This window comes from Phalacrocorax carbo, chromosome 4 (genome assembly GCF_963921805.1).
Source record: "Phalacrocorax carbo chromosome 4, bPhaCar2.1, whole genome shotgun sequence".
In the NCBI taxonomy this organism is placed as follows: Eukaryota; Metazoa; Chordata; class Aves; order Suliformes; family Phalacrocoracidae; genus Phalacrocorax; species Phalacrocorax carbo.
Window position 1 is genome coordinate 56,288,962 of NC_087516.1, and position 20,519 is coordinate 56,309,480.

Below are 20,519 nucleotides of genomic sequence, written 5' to 3' on the forward strand. Positions count from 1 at the left end.
CTCTTGCACCAGTTTTATGGACAGTGAAGTGTACAACTGAGCAAAGTTGCCAGATTTGAAGCAAGCCTCTTTTATATGCCTCTTAATGGAATACAATTAATTCAACATTATGTGCGTTTTCAGATCCCCTACACAACATAAGCATGAAATTACCATATAGGGACTGTTTTTTCCCCGTGTTGCAAGTGTTCACATAAACTTAGACATGCGTATGTGGATTTTTTTTGTTTGTTTCTCTGACTAGATTGCTCTCTAGAGTTTTCTCTCCTCGTCAGTGTGAGTATGCCTGGTGCATGCATGCATACATACTTACAGACCATGTATGCCTGGACGTAACGCACTTGTACTTTTCAGTGTGCTGTTTCATGCAGCTATCTCATTTGATGCACTGACTGATGTGCCTGTGCATGAAATTTCTTTTTGTCATATGGCTGTCAAAAACTACTAGATTGTTTAATGAAGGAAGGATATTTTGTTCTTTCCTCAACAGTTCTACTGGATTTTAACTCCTGTAATGTTTGTATTCCTATTTTTGTAGCTCTTGTCATGACATTTTCACTTTCTCCAGTCACTGGGATACTTCTTTTAAATCTTTGTTTTGCTTTCCAGGGGGGCTAAGTGTTATTTTGTACTTACACTATAAAATATTTAGGCTTTTTTTTTTTTAATTACTGCTGCTCAGCATGGTTTGACAGTATTACATCCTGCCTGAAAGCAAGCTATCTTTATTCTGGTGGCTTTTCTGATTTTTTAAGTAAATCATTTCAAGCAAATGTTGTCTTTACCATTTCTTGCCATCCTTACCCGTTAACAAAAGTTCAAAGGGCACCGTAGGTACTCTGCTCTGTGGAAATCAAGGTGCCTTGTGATTTGCTGACCCTCTGATAAAGGTCTGTTTCTGAAGTAGATTTGCTTAGTAAAAGGGTCTGTGCTTATATTCCCCAAAGGCAAATTTTCTTGAACCAAGTTTGTGGTTTGGGGCACTTGTGCTAGTTTATGGCTTGGCTTACACATAGGACAATTTTGGGACCACTAATTTTTCAGGGCTCTAAGTACGTGAGAGACCTTTGAAGGAAGCTCTGAGCCCCCTAAGACATCTCAGCACGTTTCCCCTCTCAGTCTGAGCACAAGGCACCTGGCATAACTGAAGAGATTGCGCAGGCCTGAGCAATGCTGTTGGTCTGGCCGGGGTCTTGGCACTAGCTTGTTTCTCATAGGAATTCCCACTGCTCCATTACATACAAAGTTGTTCTGGTATTTGGAGCTAAAAGAGAGTTGATGCTGCTACAGCTCTCTGCATTTTCCTTTATAAACTAGGAAACTTCAGTAATGCTTGCTGTATGCACATCCCGCTCTGTGCATGGCCACCAGTAAGAGTGACTCTTTATCCTGTCTATTCCTTCTAACCCAGATAAAGAAGAAGTGCAAAGGAAAAGACAGAAGCTCATGCCAAACTTCTCTGATGGCTATGGCGGAGGCAGTGGCGCAGGAGGTGGTGGCATGTATGGAGGGGGAGGTGGCGGTGCTGGCTCTGGTAAGGCGGTGGTTTTGGGTGAAGAGGGGAAGGGGCTCTACTTTGAGAGCAGGGCAGATGTTTATTTTGATTTTTAAAATGTGATAAGGTTTTCATCTCCTAGGTAGATAAGACCTGACTCTCCTGTCTTTGTACCAGTGGTGCTCATTTCAGTCAATCATGTCCTTGTTTTCTAAGTATTTCTTCAGCTCCTTTGCCTTCCTACTTGGATATAAGGCTTGTGGTGACTTTTTTTCTCTCCTCCTTGAAGCTTTAAGTCACAGATAACACCTTTCTAGTTGAGGGAGTCTGAGTGAAGAACCCATCACACCTTAGCTTGGTTGCTTCTCAGGGCCTCAAAGGCACTGAAATTCATGAGACACCTCGGCTAAGTACCATCTTGGATGCTTAAAATTAAACAGCTTCTCAATTATTTCTGGTGTAATTCTATTAATTCCTCACCTTTTTTCTTTCTTTAGGGTTCAGTTATCCTTCATATGGATACTCTGCTTTTGGAGGGATGCATTTCTACCCTGGCACAACAAAGTCCAATACTGGAATGAAACACGGTAACAGTAAAAATGTCATTCTTGTAACAGTTTAATTGAGTTTGACCATCTTTATTTTCTTCTACAGTATAAGCTGAAGTGTTATGCAGGTCCAGCTAAGTCTGCTGGGGAGGGCTATTTTTTTTTTTTTTTTTCCCTAGAATCAGTCCCTTTTCTAGAACCTTTGGCAGCAAAGGGGTTTGTGTAGATTTTACTGCCCTGCTTCTTTTTAATTCTCTCCAAGTCTGCCTTAAAAGCTGTGTGCGTGCTCCTTTTTACTGCTGATTCCTTCCTGAGAATCAGTCACCAAAACCCCTCTGTGTGATTCTATATGCAGCGTATGTTTCAAGCAGCAGCCCTTTCGCTTCCTTGAACATGCTGATTACAGGTGACCCAAGGGCCAGACCAGAGAAAAGGTACCTTCCTTTGTTGCCAGAGTCTGGTACTACACAGTAGCCCGTAGAAAAAAAAACATAAAAGTCAATGGAAAATGTTAAGTTAATAATAAAGGGCGTTCTTGGCTTCCTAAAACAGGGAAGTAATTTCAAATCTACATGTTGAATACTCTGTAGTTATTTCCAAAGTCTCAGGGATGAATTTGCTGTCAGAAAGACAAAAGTAAATCTCAATAATTCTGTGAGATTTCCTGGGAATACTTCAGACTTGCATTCTTGTACCATAAAAAGAGAGGTATATCTGTTGTTATACATAAAAGTTTATCTTTAAAGCAGAGGCTGGCAAAAACGTAACATCACTTTAGAGCAAGTTACATTACTATGTCTGTCCATGTGTGGTGGCATATGGAGTATTATGATTCACGAGTGTTTAATGTTAACACCTATGTCCAAGTAAATTTTTGTATTGAGTTCTTTAGGGTTTGGTTATGGCTAGTTGAGCTTCATCACTTGCATAAAAAAGCAACAATATTGGACACTAATGATACTAATTTTTGTTTGAAGGACTATCGGATAGCACAGCAGAACAAGATGGGAAGAGCTCTGATAAACAAAGTGACAAATGGGACATGAAACATGATACAGAAGTGGAAATTGCAGAGAGGAATGAGTGCAGAACCTCTGGTGACAATGAAGAGAAAGAGGATGCTGCTTCTTCCTGTAAAACTGAAGTCAATGAAGCAGACTGCAGGTGGCAGGGTAAGTGAGCAAGTAAATGTATTTAGGGTGGATCAGACTACAGTATGGGCAAAGGTGGTGTTAAAGGCCTGGAAACTCCATAAACATCTGCTTGCTGTTTCCAAAATACAGTAATGCCTCCTGGAGGAAGCAGGAGGGAATCCGTTCCCCCAGATCTAAGGTCCCTTCCCATACATAGTTCTGTAGATAATCTTCCACCTTTGTACTGCCACTGGGGAACTGAACATCTGCTTGTCATGCGAGGAGAAGAGATAGCTTAGCATGCTAAGCTGCTTCATAATAAACGTGGATGAGGAACACTGAAAGCAGTGAAGGTACCTTCAATACAATGCAGTAGTTGACTTGGCTTTTTGATACTTGATGGGCTTCCATTAGGATGAGTAAGTGGATGTTGGTGTGATTGTTGCAGTAGTTCTTCCCTGCAATCCTGTTAAATTGCATGCAAAGTAGTGTTAAAGGTTTGAATCTAAAATGTAAATGTATCTGTTCCCATGTGATAAATACACAGTAAAATAACACCGTTGGGTAGCAAAGTCTTACACATCAAACTGGTGAACAAAATGGGAGGAAGGCAGGAGTAGCCAGTTGAAATGGTTTAGCAGTAGAGTTGTAACATATATGAAGAGTTCCTATCACCATTTCCCAGACAGTAAAACTTCCTTTTCCTGGACTGTTTTTGAAAAGAGTCGATGGTCACTTTTTTAAAGGATTTGAGTAATCATGCGTCTCATAAAAATAAAAAAAACCAGTTGGATTAGAGAGACGTGTAGTGGTAGGAATTAAGCAGGAAGGAATTTTTTTGTTCTTGGATTTTACCAAGTGCAGTGTGACCTAGACCGCTTTTGTTGTTCTCTCCTTGGTCAGGGAGAGGGCATGTTCTCTCTTGTGTATCAGCCTTCTGTGATTCTTGCTATTAACAGCACTAGAAACTGTGGCTTGGGAAACCAAAGTCACATAGTGGATGGGTTGTAGTTGTAAAAACCTCCAAGGTGCAGCTTCTTGTGATCTGAGAAAAAGATGGTGCTCCTCAGAAAAGCTGAAGAACTTGCTGTTTGCAGTTCTGGTTGTGATAAATGGTGTGGCTGATTCAGAGAGCGAAATGCTTTGCTGCTTTGTGAAGAAATAATAATGTCATTTTGCAGGCACTGAGGAGGGGCCTGAACTGTTGGCCTGGTTTCCAAGTAATGAACATTGTAGGCAGGAACTTGACTGTTTCTTTTCTTTATATATTATAATGGTGTGAAAAGAGCCAATTTCAAGCTCCAGATTATATGAAGAATAGATACGGAACAACAGGCTTCATGAAATGACTACTGCAGGGTAGAACATTTGGGTATTAGACTAAAATATGCTATCTCATAGTATTTTGAAGGATATTTTTTCTGTGTGCTTGATATGGGAAACCAAGGAGGTTCCACACTCAGGCTTTTGGACTTTAGAATTGTCCATAATGAAAAAAGACTGAATTGCTTAACACCCTTTTCCCTGGGTATTTATCCTGAACGTAACATCCATGTAATGCTGTTATTTAGTGCTAAGAGGTAAATAGCAAATATAAATGTATCAGCCTGGGCATATAGTATAGGAGCTGCAGTGATGTATTGGCTAGGACAGTAAGCCTTGTGGATAGCTTCTGTAAGCCAAAGACTTACTCAGCTATGTATTCATGTTTGTCAGGGATATGCTTCTAACCCAGCCTAAATGCCTGGGTTTGCGTTGCTGGGAATCCTGGGTATTCTCTCCCCATCTGTGTGCTTTAGATGACCAAGTCTGTTTTACTTGTTTGCTGTTAGTAATTTCTAACCTTACAAGGCTTTGTAGAAACATGAAATAGTTCAAAATACAGGCCGGTTTCAGATGATACTGGTTCCCAGAATGACAACTGTGGTTTGAAAGTTCATCTGTTTCATTTTCGCTGGTTTCTTGCTTATACAGAACCACAAAGGTATTGACAGAGCAGCTGGAGTGACTGTTTTCCACAAATGAGTTTCTCTCCTCCCCTTTCTCCCTTTTGCCTCCCCACCATGACAAATTCTGCTTTTTGAAACCTCGGTGGTTGTACATTTTATAAATCCAAAATCAGGAGACTACAAATACTAAGCATTGTAAACACTGGAATGATTCAAAGAGGCGAACAGACTCTCTGCACCACTGCTGTAAAGCAGGAGAGACTGCATGGTTTGAGTCAGAGAGGGGGCACAAAGCCCTGCATTTATTCCATAGCTTTTCTGTGAGTTTCTGTGCAATAATCGACAGGTCACTTAGGCTTCTTGCGGCTCAGTTTCCTGAAGCCTAAACTACCCAGAACTACATGGGAGGTTCTTTTAAGTGCTCTATGTACAAGAGTCCTTAGATGATGTTGCTTGCTTCTAAGCAAATCCAAGGTCACGCTCCTTTTGTCTCATTACATACAAGAGCACATCAGTGCGATTAATTCGGTGCCACTCACCCAAAGGTAGCTACCAGAGTTGGACTGTTCTCAGGATTCCTGCTTCCTGTATGCTCAGCATGCACCTAGTTTTTCTTCCAAGGGACTCATTCCCTCTACCCTTACCTCTCGGGAGTAAGTAGCAACCTGTCTCAGTGAATCGGTACTTAATGCTTGGTGGTCTGCACTTCGTATTTCTTCGGCAGCACAAATGCCTGTCAAAACAAGGTGGTGTTTCAAGGAAGGCAACTGAACTGATGAAGGCAAAACTTTGTGTTGCAGACGGTCTGTTCCTGGAGAAGGCCATGCAGCTTGCCAAGCGTCACTGCAATGCTCTCTTTGATTTCGCTGTAACTGGAGACGTGAAGATGCTGTTGGCTGTTCAGCGCCATCTCACTGCTGTCCAGGATGATAACGGAGACAAGTGAGTTGGCCTGTACTTACTGGGTTGAAAGTCATGTTTCTGATGGCAGAATGGTGTGGTCAGTTTGGTTTGTCCCCTGTGGGTGCCGGTCATGGATTGCAGCGCTGCTCTAAGCAAATAAATGTCATTCGCCTTTGTGCTGTTTAGGAGAGGTACGGCTGCGATTCAGGCATTTTGTTGCATTGGCAGAAAAGTCACTCGCAGCACAGAGTTCACTGATCCAGTACCTGTCAGAAAGTAGTCTGGTCACTGAGGGTGTGTTGAGCATGGTGTGAGTTTGTTTGCCTTTTTTTACTTAAAATCTTGACTGAGCATGAAGTGCTATGCTTGCGTCATGGTGCCCAGTTGATGGGGATACTCCGTTTTGTACTGACGGAGAGTGCCCTGCTTTTTATTCCATACAAGTCCTTAAGTCTTCATAGGAGGCTTTCAGTTACAGATGCACCGGGAGATGTAGAAATAATAGCTGGAGGGTCACGCTTCTTTTCTCCCACTGACACCAGGTGCTTCCCAAAGGGCAGTATTTTGCCCTTGCTTACATCCGACCATACTGTTGTCTTCCAAGAGACTGCATGGATATTTCTGGCACACTTGGCTGCTAATATTTGCTTATCAGTCCTTCAGTAATGTGAGCTGGAGTGGAAACCCATTTTGTTCCGCTACAGCTTATGCATATTCTGTGGAAATCAGAGTGAAATACAGGGAGGAACTAATGTTTAGTAGTTATTAAAAGCAAATTCAGCGGAAATGGCTCTGAACACATGCAAAGATAATCTCTTGAATAAGCAAGTGGCATTATCACATCCTCACTTTTTAGCTGGCCACCTTTGGACAGGCCCTATGCAATCACTTCTGTTTCCTTAAATTGCAGTACTTTGTACAGTAGAAGCCATATAAGCCTTGAGGTGTCCAGCTAGATGGAAAATTACAAGTGACTCGAGACATGCTGTCCCACCATTTGATTCCTCTGTGAGAGGCTACTACTTTAACTCTACTTTTAGTGAAAATAGGTCTCGGATTATTGATAAAGGACTGCAAAATCAGAGGTAGCTACTTTACTTGCTTTGCTTTTCAGTTGGCAATCTAATTTCTGGTTTGAGGAAAGCAGGAATATGAAGGAGACAGGAGCTAGCAACAAAATCTGCTAGCACTTTGGACAATACAGATTCTGTGTTTAAAAAAAAAAACCAAAACAAAAAAAACCCCTGTGTTTAAAAAAAAAAACACCAACCAAAAAAACGGGGTAGAGGAGTGTTGAGCAAGTAGGACCTGGATTTAAATATCAATAAGGTGCCCCTCAGATTTGGACTTGCAGGGCATTTCAACAAAGTGAAAATACTTTTCAGAATGCTGGTAAATAGTTGTTTTCGTTCTGGATCAAGAAGTACCTGCAAGTACGTGAGGCTCAAGCTCACATGCTTGTCTTCTGGGATGGATTTTGGGCTGTGAGCATGTAATTACATTACATCTAAATTACTCTGCAGCTTTTTAACAAAACAAAGTTGTTGGTGACTGTCTTCCAGTGCTCTCGCAGGAGCTGGTATTGGGGTTTTTTTGTGGTGGGTGTTTTTTTGTTTTTTTGTTTTGTTTTTAAAGGTGAAAATTAATAAATCAATTTCCCTAATTTTCACTTTAATCATGCAAATTATATGGCAAAAAATATAACATTTTTGCTTAAGCCTTTAAAGAAATGTTGCTGTCAACTTTGCTCACCTTTCTTTTATCAAAGGAGCATGTAGGGAATGAAAATACCTTTAATGGAACCTGTATTGTGTTTTATGGCTTTCAGACAAACTACATTAATCTGTGGCTAGTGTATATTTACAGAGGGCACTCGGTAGCACCGGTTGTTACTGCATTTATACCAGTACCACTGCTCTCCAGAAGCCTGACGATTACAGCACTCTGCCTCCACAGCAATGCTGAAAAACATTTTTTTGATATAGGAACTGTGTAAGAAATGGAATTGACTGCCTTCTCATAGTCTAGTCAGCGTGTCTTTACAGCATCACTTGTAGTAGCAAGGTAAAATGAAAATACTTGGTACAGGAAAGAGAACTAAAGGCAGTAGAAGAGCCAATTGGTTTCTGAAGTGAGATTTGGAGATAAAATGTCAGCATGCTAGAGTGTAGTAAGAAGCGTCTACCAGACAGCAGAGGAACAGCTCTTTTATGGTAGTGGTGGGACTGTTCGAACAGCACAGGAGAGTTGAAGGAGGGAAAGTGCCATGGTACTTGGTACATGGGTTTAGAAATCATTTTTTTTTCTGCTTTTCAAAATATCTTCTGGTTTTGGGTGCTCTCAGTCTCAATTTCAAGATGACTCTACACCCTGAATGGCAAGAAACTTCTTTTTATTTTTCTGATGAAAGTGTAGATCTGAGTATATTCAGGTATTTCTGGAGCAGCATAACAAACGTGCCACATGTCCTATGTTGATACTGTATGTCAGTAACGATATGCTAAAAAGATGAGCCTAGAAGTTCGCCAGCGTCTGTTAAGGGAGAGGTTGGCAGGATACGTTTCAAAACAAAGGGTGTGACTTTGAAATGAAGCCTCAGGGGAAGACACAAATCGAGCTCTGTTGGCGAGGGGTGGTGCGATTCACAACCTGCTTTTTTCCTGATGGTGTTCTGCAAGTACAGCCGCTCTGGTGGTGAAGGGCCTGGCTCTGGAGAAGAGCACGGGAAAGGCCGTTGCATTAACCTGGTAGAAGCAGTGAAGTGCCTTGCTATGCAGAGTCACTCATGTCCCAAAACAGCTTTTTCCTTTGGCATGACGTCTCCAGTCACTGCTGCAAACCCTGTGGCTCTTAGTCAACAGGCCTGAGTCCTCAGTCATTTTTCTGTTTGAAAACGAAGAAAAGAAACCCACAGATCTGGGGAAACCCCCAAGGGGAAATCTACTTTGGTGGCAGAGGGACCTGTGGAAATTCTGAAGGAAGGTTTTGACAGTAAGAGGTGTTCATGTGCTGCATAATTCAAAACATGAAAAAAACAAAACAGCGAAGAATCTGGGGATTTCAACCAAAATCAGAAACAGTTCTTTTGTGATACAAAGTTTGTATTTATTAGACTGTTGGTTAAGTTACGCTCAGGACCTGCAAAAGCTGTCCCAAGCCTGGTTTTATGATTGAAGGGTTAAACACAGTTCTCTTCCGACTGGCTTTTTTTTGATGTTGGGATTCATTTTAGGTGCTGATATGTAGTGCTGAAATCATGACCACTAACAGTCAAGCATTTATGTCAGTTAGAATTCAATCAGATCTACAGCAAAACCTTAACATTTTTATAATAAATTCGAAAATAATGTTAATTTGTCAATCTGGTTTTTGTTCGTTTCAGTGTCCTTCATGTAGCAATTATCCACCTTCAGACTGAGCTGGTGAAAAAACTCTTGGAAGTGATACCCGATATGAATTATAATGACATCATTAACATGAGAAACAACCTTTATCAGGTACGCTGTTGTGGTGGTACAAGTGTTGTTGCTTGTTCAGCCAGCAAAAAAGAAATTAGCATCTGTCTTACTTTTCTTCTGTTTGTCTGAATGAGCCCAGCTCAGACTGCAAAGCAAACAAGTTTAAGAACACAGTGACGTATTGTAAGGTGGTGGAGGTGCAAGAGCATGTTTTCACTGTTTTAGTTCGTAACTGCCCTTGATGTTAACATAAACATCTCCTTGGGTTAATTGTAGAACAGGCCAAAAATATGAAATTCTTCAGTTCATGCCTTCATCATTTGGCTTCTCTGTTATTAAACCAGCGGCATGGATTACAGCATGCCAGCTCTGGGCTCTTCTGACCTTTCTAACCTGGAGTAACTCAGAATCATGAGTCAGTTGCTGCATCATCAGTTATCTGTAGGCATGGGGAAGCTGTAACAAACTATGCCCTTCCTATAGCCTGGATGGTATTTGTGCGCCCCTCACATGAGCACCAAAATTTCCTTTTCACTTCTAGATTTGCATTAGGGCAAAACAAACAAAAAAACCAACCACCCCCATGCCTTTTACCTAGTAGGAAAAGAACACTTAACTGCCAGGCACAATTCTGTCTCCTCAGCTTCATCTATGACAGAGCCTGAGGCTTTTGTATTACAATAAAAAGCTCAGGCTTTTAAAAGAGCTGTGGAAACCTGCCTGGAAAAGAATGTCTTCAACTGTGCCCGCTGTTTGGTTGTCCCAAAGGTAACCAGCTGGACGTTACACAGCAGCCCTGTGACGTTTGTGTCATTTCTTTTGCTGTGAACAGTAAAGGCAGGGTTTTATTCTACACAGATAGTCCCAGAGAGTTTATTTTGCCCTTTTTTTGTTCTCTTTTGCATTTCATTTTTATGCTCGTATAAAGCAAGTTTGAAATGTGGAGGCTGATGAAAGCAAGCAGAAGATTCTGAACTGAATTCTGTGCCCTCTGTTTAACTGAAACAGGGAGAAAAGCTGTGCTCTACACAGGCAATAAACCTCTAGCTACCAGGACCTCTCCAGCTATTCCTTCCTTCTGCTTAAACCTTAAGCCAGCAGTGGGAGGGAAAGTAGGCTTGGGCTAGAATTTTCCTTCTATACAGGTATTCTGAAAGCTGAATCGTACATGTACCCTATAGATTCAGTAATTAATTGCAAAAGTGTTGAAAAATGTATTGACAAACAGAAGCTTATTGTAAGGAGCTGGAATTAGTCTTGGTTTTTTTATAGTCCTCTGTTAGTATAAGGATAATGATATTCAGATGGAATCTTGTGCAATTTTTACATTGTTTTAGTGTTGGAAGTACCGTTTCCCAAACCTTACTGGAATGTCTCGCTCTTTAAATACATTCGTTTTGACTATGTTCTACACAATCCTGTTCACTGACAAGACTGTCAAGCACGCAGTAAATAGCTGACCTTTGGAAATACTGGAAACCCCTCGGCCTGAGAGCCTTTCGGTGCTGCAGGTGTCTCTGCACAGCAAATAGCATCAGCTAGCTAGAAACACGCTGTGTAAATGCACAGTTGTTCCGCGCTCTGGCAAATGCACAGAATAGCAAGATTTTCTTCTTTTCTGTGCAGAGTCGTTTGGGGGGATGAGGAAATCTAAGCCCGTGGCTGCAAACCCCCTAGTCAGGAGCAAAATGAGAGCGTAGTTCAGTGCAAAAGGTGGATCTGAGCAGGCCCTGGAAGGTGAGGGTGCTCCCTCCATGGCATGAACTTGGCTATGGGGCAGCTGCAGGCAGGGTTACGGTGTCTGGGGGGCACAGGGGTTACCTCATTTCCCAAGTCCCTTGCACCACCACGCTCAAATAGCCAGCTCAGTGCCCTGTCTTGTAAGAGTAGACAACATCTTTGTTCTTCCCAAAGTCTGAATGCTGATGCTGGCAAGGCAGCTTTTATTTCCAGTAAGCAGAAACCCTGTTTGTAGTGCACAGTAGAAAGAAATGTATGCATATGCAGGCTTTTCATTGTTAGCTTTGAAGTGGAGTAACGTCTCCTCACACCAGGAGCTTTTATGGGTTTAAGAGATTTCTGTAGAAGTGATGTAGCTGTTGTTTATCTTCTCATGGCTTGCTTCTGTCACTTCCAGACCCCCTTGCACCTGGCAGTGGTCACAAAGCAGGCAGAGGTGGTAGAAGACTTGCTGAAGGCTGGAGCAGATGTCAGCCTTCTGGATCGCCACGGCAATTCTGTCTTACATTTAGCTGCTACCGAAGGAGACGACAAGATCTTGAGTCTACTCCTCAAGCATAAGAAGGTATCTCCGATGGTCGACCTTGCCAATGGTGAAGGTATGGAAAGATAATGGCTCTATTTTACACTTACCTACTGGGCAAGCACACCTCAGTTCCTGCCAACACAGTGGTTTTACACAGGTTTGACCTTGCAAATAGCATATTTCCCCATTTTGCGCATGCTGTCCTTGGCTATTCTATGCCTGCAGTCACAGATGAGAGGAAGACGTGTAGGTTTTCTGGTTATGCAGAACGTAAAGATTGGTAATGGCCACATGACACAGTATGGATTTTAATTTTTGATACTGCATATTCTTTTTAATCTCACAAAACTTCAAGCACTGTGTTCCCCCTGAGATACCTTATGCAACTGATGTTTTTTTAAAAAATCCCCCCAGAAGAAACTGTTTCTTCCTCTCTAGTGAATGAAATCCCCTCAAAAATAATTTCTGGACTAGTGTCAAGTTTCCTAGCTGGTACTTCGTGACCATACAGAAGTAGAGCCTATAAAATAACAACAAAGACACAATTCTCCCATTTTTCAGTGGCACAGGTCATTTGAATTTAGTACTCCTGACCTAAACGCAGGAATTAAGGGAATCAAACAACTGTGTTGAGTTCCTCAGACGGAGGGGTGGTTTGGTTTTGTTGGTTTGGGGTGGGTGGGTGTTTCTTAAATACAAGGGGTTTTTTGAGCTGGTGCAGGTAATCCTGAGGTGATAGGGCAGTGTGGCCTTGCAGGAGGATGATACTAAACATACCAGTTATTCCCCAGAATGTTTCTAGAAGAGATGTTCAGTAGCAGATGGGGCCAGTGCAGGTACCCATTTGTTTAGTACCAAGATGCAGATTTTTTTGTAAGGCTACACTCCTTTGAGGCAAAGGGATGATCTAAGTGAGCTCTTTACTTCCTGCCTTCTTTTCCACCTTGTAATTTACTGATTTTTATTCTTTTTTACTTCTTTTCACACGTGGCTTTGACTTGCCATCAACAACACAACTAGTTTCAATTTATGCACAAAGAATATTTTTATTAACACCATCTTTTAGTGTATAAGCAGTCAAAATAAGTCACTTGTGCTCGGGTAACGACAGTAAATCTCACTCGTTCTACAATTTTCACAGACACGGCAAGTTCAAAACTCATTACTCCAACATTTCCATATTTTTCAAATATTAATGCATGTGATGGGTGGGGTTTGTTTTGTGTAGGTCTCGGTGCAATTCACATGGCGGTGATGGCAAATAGCATGTCCTGCCTCAAACAGCTGATCGCTGCTGGAGTTAACGTCAATGCTCAGGAACAAAAATCTGGACGAACTGCACTGCATTTAGCAGTTGAGCACAAGAACATCCCTTTGGTATGCTGCCTTTTGCTTGAGGTAAGGGCAGAATTTCTTCCTCCCAGGTCTTTTCACTTACATATTTAAAAACTCAAAAATCCTTAAGTGCTTCAAAGGAAAAGAAGAAAGGGGTTTTCCCTGTTGATTACCTAAATTGGTATAATGGCAAAATTATTGCTAACATTATTCGTTACTACTTGTTCAGCACTGCTGGTGAACCTTTTGCCCAAGGTGAGGAATTTACAGTTTGTGACCCTGACCTGACCGCATATGCCGTGTTTAATTTGCACTGAGTAATGCCGGCAGCCAATGAAACTACTCATGAACAAGTTAATCGCTTCATCTCTGTGAAGTGGAATGTGTATACAGGTGCGCATAGAGAGATACTCCTGTATATCTATAAGTATTTGTCTCATCTCTTTAGCACCTCGACCCTAGTGTTGTTAACTCTACATGCCCACGGAGGCCGCGGTAGCCCTCCTCAGTACCTGCGACGAACACCAGCCTGCCCACGCTCCTGAAGAGCAGGTGGAAGGCAGGCTTCTGTGCACACACCAGTTCAGACTCCAGATGCTGTGGGCGATCAATCAGATGGCAAAACTATTATGTGGGATGAGAAGTGGCTTTTATCTATCTGACCTGTTCAGATTTAACGCGGTGCCTCCTGCTGCAACACCGGAGCAGGTGACCACCGTCTGTTCCTGCAGGCGACAGTTGCCATTACTTTCTAGTTCCTTCTTTTCAGACAATGATTAGAGTTTTTATGCAAGCGGGCATGGAATGGTGCTTATTTGCACAGCAGCAACGTTTATGCGGACATGAGTCTCCGCAGCTCTGTTGTATAGAGGAGTAACACTTTTCTTGTTGTTGTTCAATAAAAACTTAGAGTGATGCAGATGTGGACAGCACTACGTATGATGGGACAACTCCTCTTCACATAGCAGCTGGAAGGGGCTCTTGCAAATTGACAGCAGTTCTCAAAGCAGCAGGTATGAAACTAGATATTTGCTGGAGAGTTTTCTTTCACAGTGGCAATTCAGGTTAGAAGGCTGCAAGCAGAAAAGAATGTGCCAGTAAACTTGTTTCATGAGCAGAAGAATTCCTGCGTTAAAAGCGTGAAGGTTTGGTTTTCCTCAGGCAAGGCTTACGCTCAGGTGCTGTGCTGCTCTTCAGCACCATCTAATGGCTAAACCAAGAAACTAATGTTAGTCAAGAAAAAAAATTGAGTGCTCTTGGAAGTTTTTTTTGTAGCTGAATAAGCAGAGAAGAGACCTAATTACATAGTTGGGATAAGTGTTGGAATGCTTTAAAAAAAAAAAAAAGCCACTGAAAGATGAGCTTGTTAGTGTCACCTATTCTGTATCACTGTGGAAGAGTTAGTTTTGCATATTACTTAGAACACCACCACACACCCCCGCCCCGATTTTCCTCCTTTGAAGCAGAAGTCCAGGCCTCCCATTGCTCCAGCTTTGTGCTTGGTCTTTTAATAATACCCAGACCTTCACTGATGCTAGAAAAAGAAGCACCACACTGTTCCTTAACCACATACATGTTACGCTCTGCGTGAGCCGAGAACGGGGCTGGAAGTCAGTCTGTATAATCGCAGCCCTTTCTTTGGGCCCTAACACTCCGCTTGTCACTCGGCGCTCTTTATAATGGAGAATAGCAGCATACAGGGATGTGACAGCATTTATCTTAACGCAGCAAATAACTTTATCAACTAAATATAAGATGTGATTTAGCTTGAGTAGCTCAATTAGCAGCTTTGCTGTTCCGAACTTAGAATACATATTTTAAATGTTGTTGAAAAGCAACTTGAAGCCTTTTCTTAGGATTTTTTTTTTTTCCACACTTGTTTGCCAGGTGCAAATCCTCACTTAGAGAACTTTGAGCCATTGTTTGATCTAGATGATGTGAAAGACGATGAAGATGACGATGAAGGAATTGTGCCTGGAACGACACCACTGGATATGGCAGCCAACTGTGAGGTATGTGGTCTGGTTTTTTAATAAAAAATAGTAGCTTGGCGCTCTCAGCCACTTCCTTTCACTGCATCCACAGTTACTTCAATGGTGGCAAGCTACTGATTTGCCATCAAAAATGACACTAATTCAGCCACAAAATCCCCTTGTGTAATAGCCCTGGAAGAAAGCTCCACTTAACAGGCTACATCTACTGGAAAGCAATGACCAGGCACTTCCCGATATAGTTGCACTACAGCATTTAGCTGGTTGGGCAGCTTGTGCTTGAAGGCCCATATTCACCCTCCAGTGGGTTTCTTTGCTGCACGTTCTTCAGAATTGCTGACTTTGCACACAGGGAAAATACACTTTTGTGTCCTACCCAAGCAGTGATTAGGCCACACGGTCCATGCTTTAGTAGCTGAGTATGTGCAGCTGGTTTGGTGTGAGAGTAAGGTGGAAGCAGCCGGCATCTCTAAGCACATGGAGCTGGAGAGCGGTACTGGCCTTAGATGATAATCTAACCCAGACTTTGTTTTAAATCACTAGTTGTAGGCAGGCAATAACTCCTCACTTAGCCACTGCCACTTCCTGCAAACACTTCCTCTGTATTTTGAAACAGTTGCCAGATGGCATAGCTAAAGGGCAAGGGAGATTAACTTCTAAAGATTTCTCCCTCAAGCTTTGCACAGGTCTCCTACAGTATCTTGAGACCTCCTGATCCTGGGACAGAAAAAAATTGCCCATTTACTAATGGAATTAGGGCTTTATAGAATAGTACTGAGACTTGCCAAGATAATGGACTCAGCAGAAACCTGGTGAAAAGATTGACTTTTCTGTATTCTCTTAGGTGTATGACATACTAAATGGCAAACCCTATGAGCCACCAGTGGTTTTGGAGGACTTACTGACACAAGGTAACATCTATAAAGAAGACTTGACAATATCCCTCTAGTAATTGAGCACTAAAAGTGTACTTGCAGAAGGCACAGCCCGTACCTGAAATGGGGAGGGAGAAGAGGTACCCTCTGCCCCCCTCATTCTCAGAATGAGTGTGAGGAGGGGGATCACAAGGCCACAGCAATACAGGAATAAACACTGGGATTGATAGACACTAAAATACTCTTAATTGGGCTTTTTTCCTGCTTAAAAATGAACTGGTACGTGACTTGTATAAATACTAAACTAAGATATTTCTCTCTTCCCCAGGACGTTTGAGAGAGATGAATGAAAGTTCCAAGATGCAGCTTTACAAACTACTGGAAGTGCCCGATCCAAACAAAAACTGGTCCACTCTAGCAGAAAAACTAGGTCTTGGCATACTTAATAATGCCTTCAGGCTGAGCCCCTCCCCAGCGAAAACTCTGCTAGATAACTATGAGGTAATGTGGCTGTAAGAAGGTATGAAGAGCACACAGACATGTAGAGAACGCTGTTCTCCTGCATGGTGAGACAGTGCAGCCCTTCAGTTTTCACTAGCCTGGATGATGGTGAGCATCTGTTGTCTTGTCTCTTAGGTTTCTGGTGGTACAGTTCAAGAGCTGATCGCTGCTTTGAGACAGATGGATCACACAGAAGCCATTGACATCATTCAGAAAGCACTACCCGTCTCACAACGCCCCTCTCACCAGGAGGACAATACAGTACAAGCTCTTCTGTCATCATCATCACCACCCACCTTTGCAAATGGAGAGACAGGTAAAATCGACAGCAAAACTTCAAGAGCTTTATTTAAAACATTTTCAGTTCTCCCCTCCGCCCCCCTTGGACCGCTGCTAGAGCACAGTTTCTTACACACAATGCCTGAGATGCTTACCTGTTTCAGACTTCCTTATAGACATTTGCTAGGCCTAGAAGACAGGGGGGAAAATGGACCATTTGAACTGGTAGCCCTGCATTACAGTATTGATCATACTGTCTTCCTTTTCTAAAGGCAGACATCTGCCATTTACTGACAGCGGTAATTCCTTGGATGTACTGGGGGTAAGTTGCAAAAGATGAGCTAGGGAATGATCTCCCAGGCCTATGCAAGTGCCATTACCATTTGACTTTTTTCCCCCCTCCTCATATCTGGATAAACTAAAGTGTTTTGGGGTTCAGAGACTTCTCAGTAAGACTTCGATATTAAATTTCTCCTTCCACAATGTGCTGCACTCTGAACTGGCCCAGCATCTTGAAGGCACAGAAATGGGGGATGGTTTAGGTTACAGGCGACCTCCAGCAGTCATGCTGTGCAACTGCCTCTTCAGAGCGGGGCTGGTATAACGTTCCAGGAGGCTGCTTGTGTCATGCCTGGTTCAGTTTGGAGCATCTTCGAGGACAGAGGTCCTATGGTGCTTTTGGGCAGGGGACTTTACTAACAGAGGTTTTGAGTAAGCAGTAGGTCATCAGGGATGTTCAGTCGCTGCCTGGCCCCATTAAATAACAAAAACCTATGTTTTTTCTTGATGCTCTGTTCAAACACCAGTAGCGCTGCCAGCACCCTAATGTGCAAATGTACACCCGACATGAAAATAGCGTAGGCATTTCTGTAAAGAAAAAACAACCACCGCCATAGCGCCATCCTGCTCCAGCATTGCTGGTTTACTCGCTATAGAAAACTGGTTTTTCAGTCATGGAGCGAACCTTCACACCTATCTGAAAACATGCTTGTACACATATTGCCTCTTTAGGCTTTGCAACATGAATGGACTGCGCCGTGTCATTTAAGATGGTTGTTTAGAAGAACGCTACTGAACTCTATAATATGCTGACCACTGTTCTGGTCACACTGAGCCCACATCATACCTTCAACTCAGATACGGTTTTTCTTGCTGTCAGACGTTCCTTTTGTGGATCTTGCAGAGACAAGAGCTGCTCCTGACTTCGTTGCATTTCATGCTCACTTACTAGATTAAAATTGTCCAAGTTATTTGTCTCAAAAAGAAAGCTGTAAGTGAAATAACATGAGGAAGTTTTAGGAGCCTCATCCTGGAGCTGTATACTTGCACAGAGCCTAGGGATCTGAAAATCAGAGAACCTTCTGCCCTGCTACTACCACACGCAGGCAGAGCCCTGACTAGTGCAGTGACTGCATTAGAGTTCTGATATCTAAAGGTAGATATTCCTGTAGGAGAACTTTAAGCTATCGGTTTGCATTCTTCAGGCTTTTCTGAAAGCAACACTGCTGAATCAACACAAACAATAATATATTTCCCTTTTTTCTCTCCCACAGGCGAGCTTTATAATAGCAAATTTCAAGACAACGAAAGCACGTGTGACAGTGGTGTGGAGACCTCCTTCCGCAAACTGAGCTTTACTTACTCAGACTCTCTGAACAGCAAGTTATCAGTAACACTTAGCAAAATGACCCTGGGCTATGGACGTGAGAGTTCAGTGCACAGCAATTACATAGCCAACTAGTAATATCCCATTAGCAATATGCAGTTACAGGAACAAACGTGACATTTAAAATTACATCTGTGTCATCCTGGCCAGAGGGAAGCGAATTCACAACCAAAAGCGCGCTGGAGGAACCACACACGAACCCAAACCAATGGCGACTTCAGCATGCGGCTCCCAGCTATTGCTTCCTTCAAGTACATTTAATTTTATTCATTTACAAGCTATATACAATAACCAGGGCTCTAACTGCCGCATTAATACACAGGCCTGGACACTGTGAATGACTGACTGAGCTTTTCTGGGTTGCGAGGATTTTCTTTTATAGATGAAAGTCACTCCTTGTTAACACATAATACCAACTTAACAAAAAGAGGTAAGGCACACAGAGCAATCAAAGGATACAGTTTCTAGCTGCTCTCTTTGTAATTTTTGCAGCACAGTTGCATGAAAAAAGCTGATAAAATAGCTATCACAGAAAAATCATGACTTTAATCACAACAATGACAACTCAGAGAAAAGAGAATTCTTAAAAAAAAAAGCTTGTATATTTCAAATAATGTATTTAAACTTAACTTTGGTGTCTCTTATTCAAAAAAAAAATCTCAAGTTTGGCATTTTCCTATTTGTAAATAGTCTTTTTTATATCTGTTCTTTTTAAAAAAAAAAGTATGCTTTTTAAATGCTTATTTTTATTTTACTTTTATAATAAAAACCCAAAATGAAGTCTCTTGTCTACACTTGCTGTAATTTTTACATATCTTTCAAGTAGAGTTATTGAAGATTTACCAGTTCAGTTTCAGGCATTGATACATAATTGTGCTGATTTCCAAGTACTAAAATAAAGAAAGGGCTGCCAGCCACCTCTCTTAATGCGTAAGTATCTTTTATGGTGGGAGACCAGGAACATCAGCTACCGTTGAGCAGCTGTGCTTTGTCTGTGCTTTGGAACTAAAGCTCATGGTCTCTTCTAGTTCTCTTCTCATACTTAACGGCAGCAGAGAATCATTTACGCTGAAACCAACTATTGAGCATCTCGACAGAACTCTGATGAGGCTGGTCGTCTTTGGGCTATCTAGAAACTCCTCTGGTAGCTGTGTTCCCAAGCAGTACTTCTTGTGTGTTAATGCTGAGTGTAACTGTTACATATGTTGGCCCTACTAAGAATACAGATATCAGATGTAACGATGAAAACGCAATGAGCAGATCATACTGTTGTCGCTCACTTGTGGCCGGTTTTCTTGGCACAAATTGGAGACTGACAGTGTTGTCCTTGGCTCAGCTCAGCCTGCAGTAACCTGGGTGTCACTCGTGAGACGGTGAATCAAGATAAACCTTGAGAATTGATTACTTTAAAGCAGTATTTGCTGTAAGGAATTAAACCATAAGAAGTAATTAAACAGAACTTGTAAAATAATCTTATCCAGCTGAACTACTAAGTGTGTTAACTACGTCCAGAGAAACAAGATGCATAACACTAAAAATTCCTTTTTTTTCCCCAGTTACTGTATGTATAACCTACATATCCAGTGTCAAAAGGTGTATGGATTTTTGTTGGGTTAATGTGCTTGTCCAGTGTTGCTCTGCATTCCAGCTGTAGCAGAAACAGGCAAAGGTTCTCATATTCTGGGGGTGGAGGAGCTTTCTGACCCCCCGCAGAGCTGCTGTCCAAGTCAAACGTACCTTCTACAATCCTGCGGGTCATCAGGGCATCCTGGCTGTTGAGTCACACTTTTTGGCCTTGTTTCTGACCAGCTCTGCTTTGAAACCACAGGAAGACACATGGGTCTGTATTTCCTTAAGCACTTCATGACCAAATGCTGCCTAATAGCTATTCATCAGGCTAGTGATCATGCAAGGAACAGCAGGACATGTCCCCTAGGCCCTGTGTATTCAAGTGTGTTAAATGGCTGTCTGGCAGCTTCTTTCCTTGAAGCATCTCAGTTTCAGTCTATTTAACAAAAGACTTTGGTCCCTTCCCCCCACCCCCATCTTTATTTAGAAATAAAGAAATATTAATTTTAAAGTATTCTCACCAGTTCAAAGAGGAACACTAACTTTTTACA

The 20,519-nt window shown here is 42.1% G+C and overlaps 1 protein-coding gene across 3 annotated transcripts in view; it reads left to right on the forward strand.

Annotated features, from left to right (window-relative positions):
• NFKB1 (nuclear factor kappa B subunit 1) overlaps positions 1-19,182 on the forward strand; it is a 59,187-nt gene extending 40,005 nt beyond the window's left edge. For all 3 annotated transcript variants that reach the window (XM_064450030.1, XM_064450027.1, XM_064450029.1), the window contains exons 12-24: positions 1,412-1,534; positions 1,993-2,082; positions 3,021-3,215; positions 5,926-6,067; positions 9,411-9,525; positions 11,624-11,825; positions 12,981-13,150; positions 13,998-14,100; positions 14,975-15,099; positions 15,923-15,989; positions 16,282-16,454; positions 16,590-16,770; positions 18,287-19,182. In XM_064450030.1, coding sequence (XP_064306100.1) covers positions 1,412-1,534; positions 1,993-2,082; positions 3,021-3,215; positions 5,926-6,067; positions 9,411-9,525; positions 11,624-11,825; positions 12,981-13,150; positions 13,998-14,100; positions 14,975-15,099; positions 15,923-15,989; positions 16,282-16,454; positions 16,590-16,770; positions 18,287-18,474 — 1,874 coding nt within the window. In that variant the 3' untranslated portion in view covers positions 18,475-19,182. The remainder of the gene's footprint in view (positions 1-1,411; positions 1,535-1,992; positions 2,083-3,020; positions 3,216-5,925; positions 6,068-9,410; positions 9,526-11,623; positions 11,826-12,980; positions 13,151-13,997; positions 14,101-14,974; positions 15,100-15,922; positions 15,990-16,281; positions 16,455-16,589; positions 16,771-18,286) is intronic.
• Positions 19,183-20,519: the final 1,337 nt, after the last annotated feature.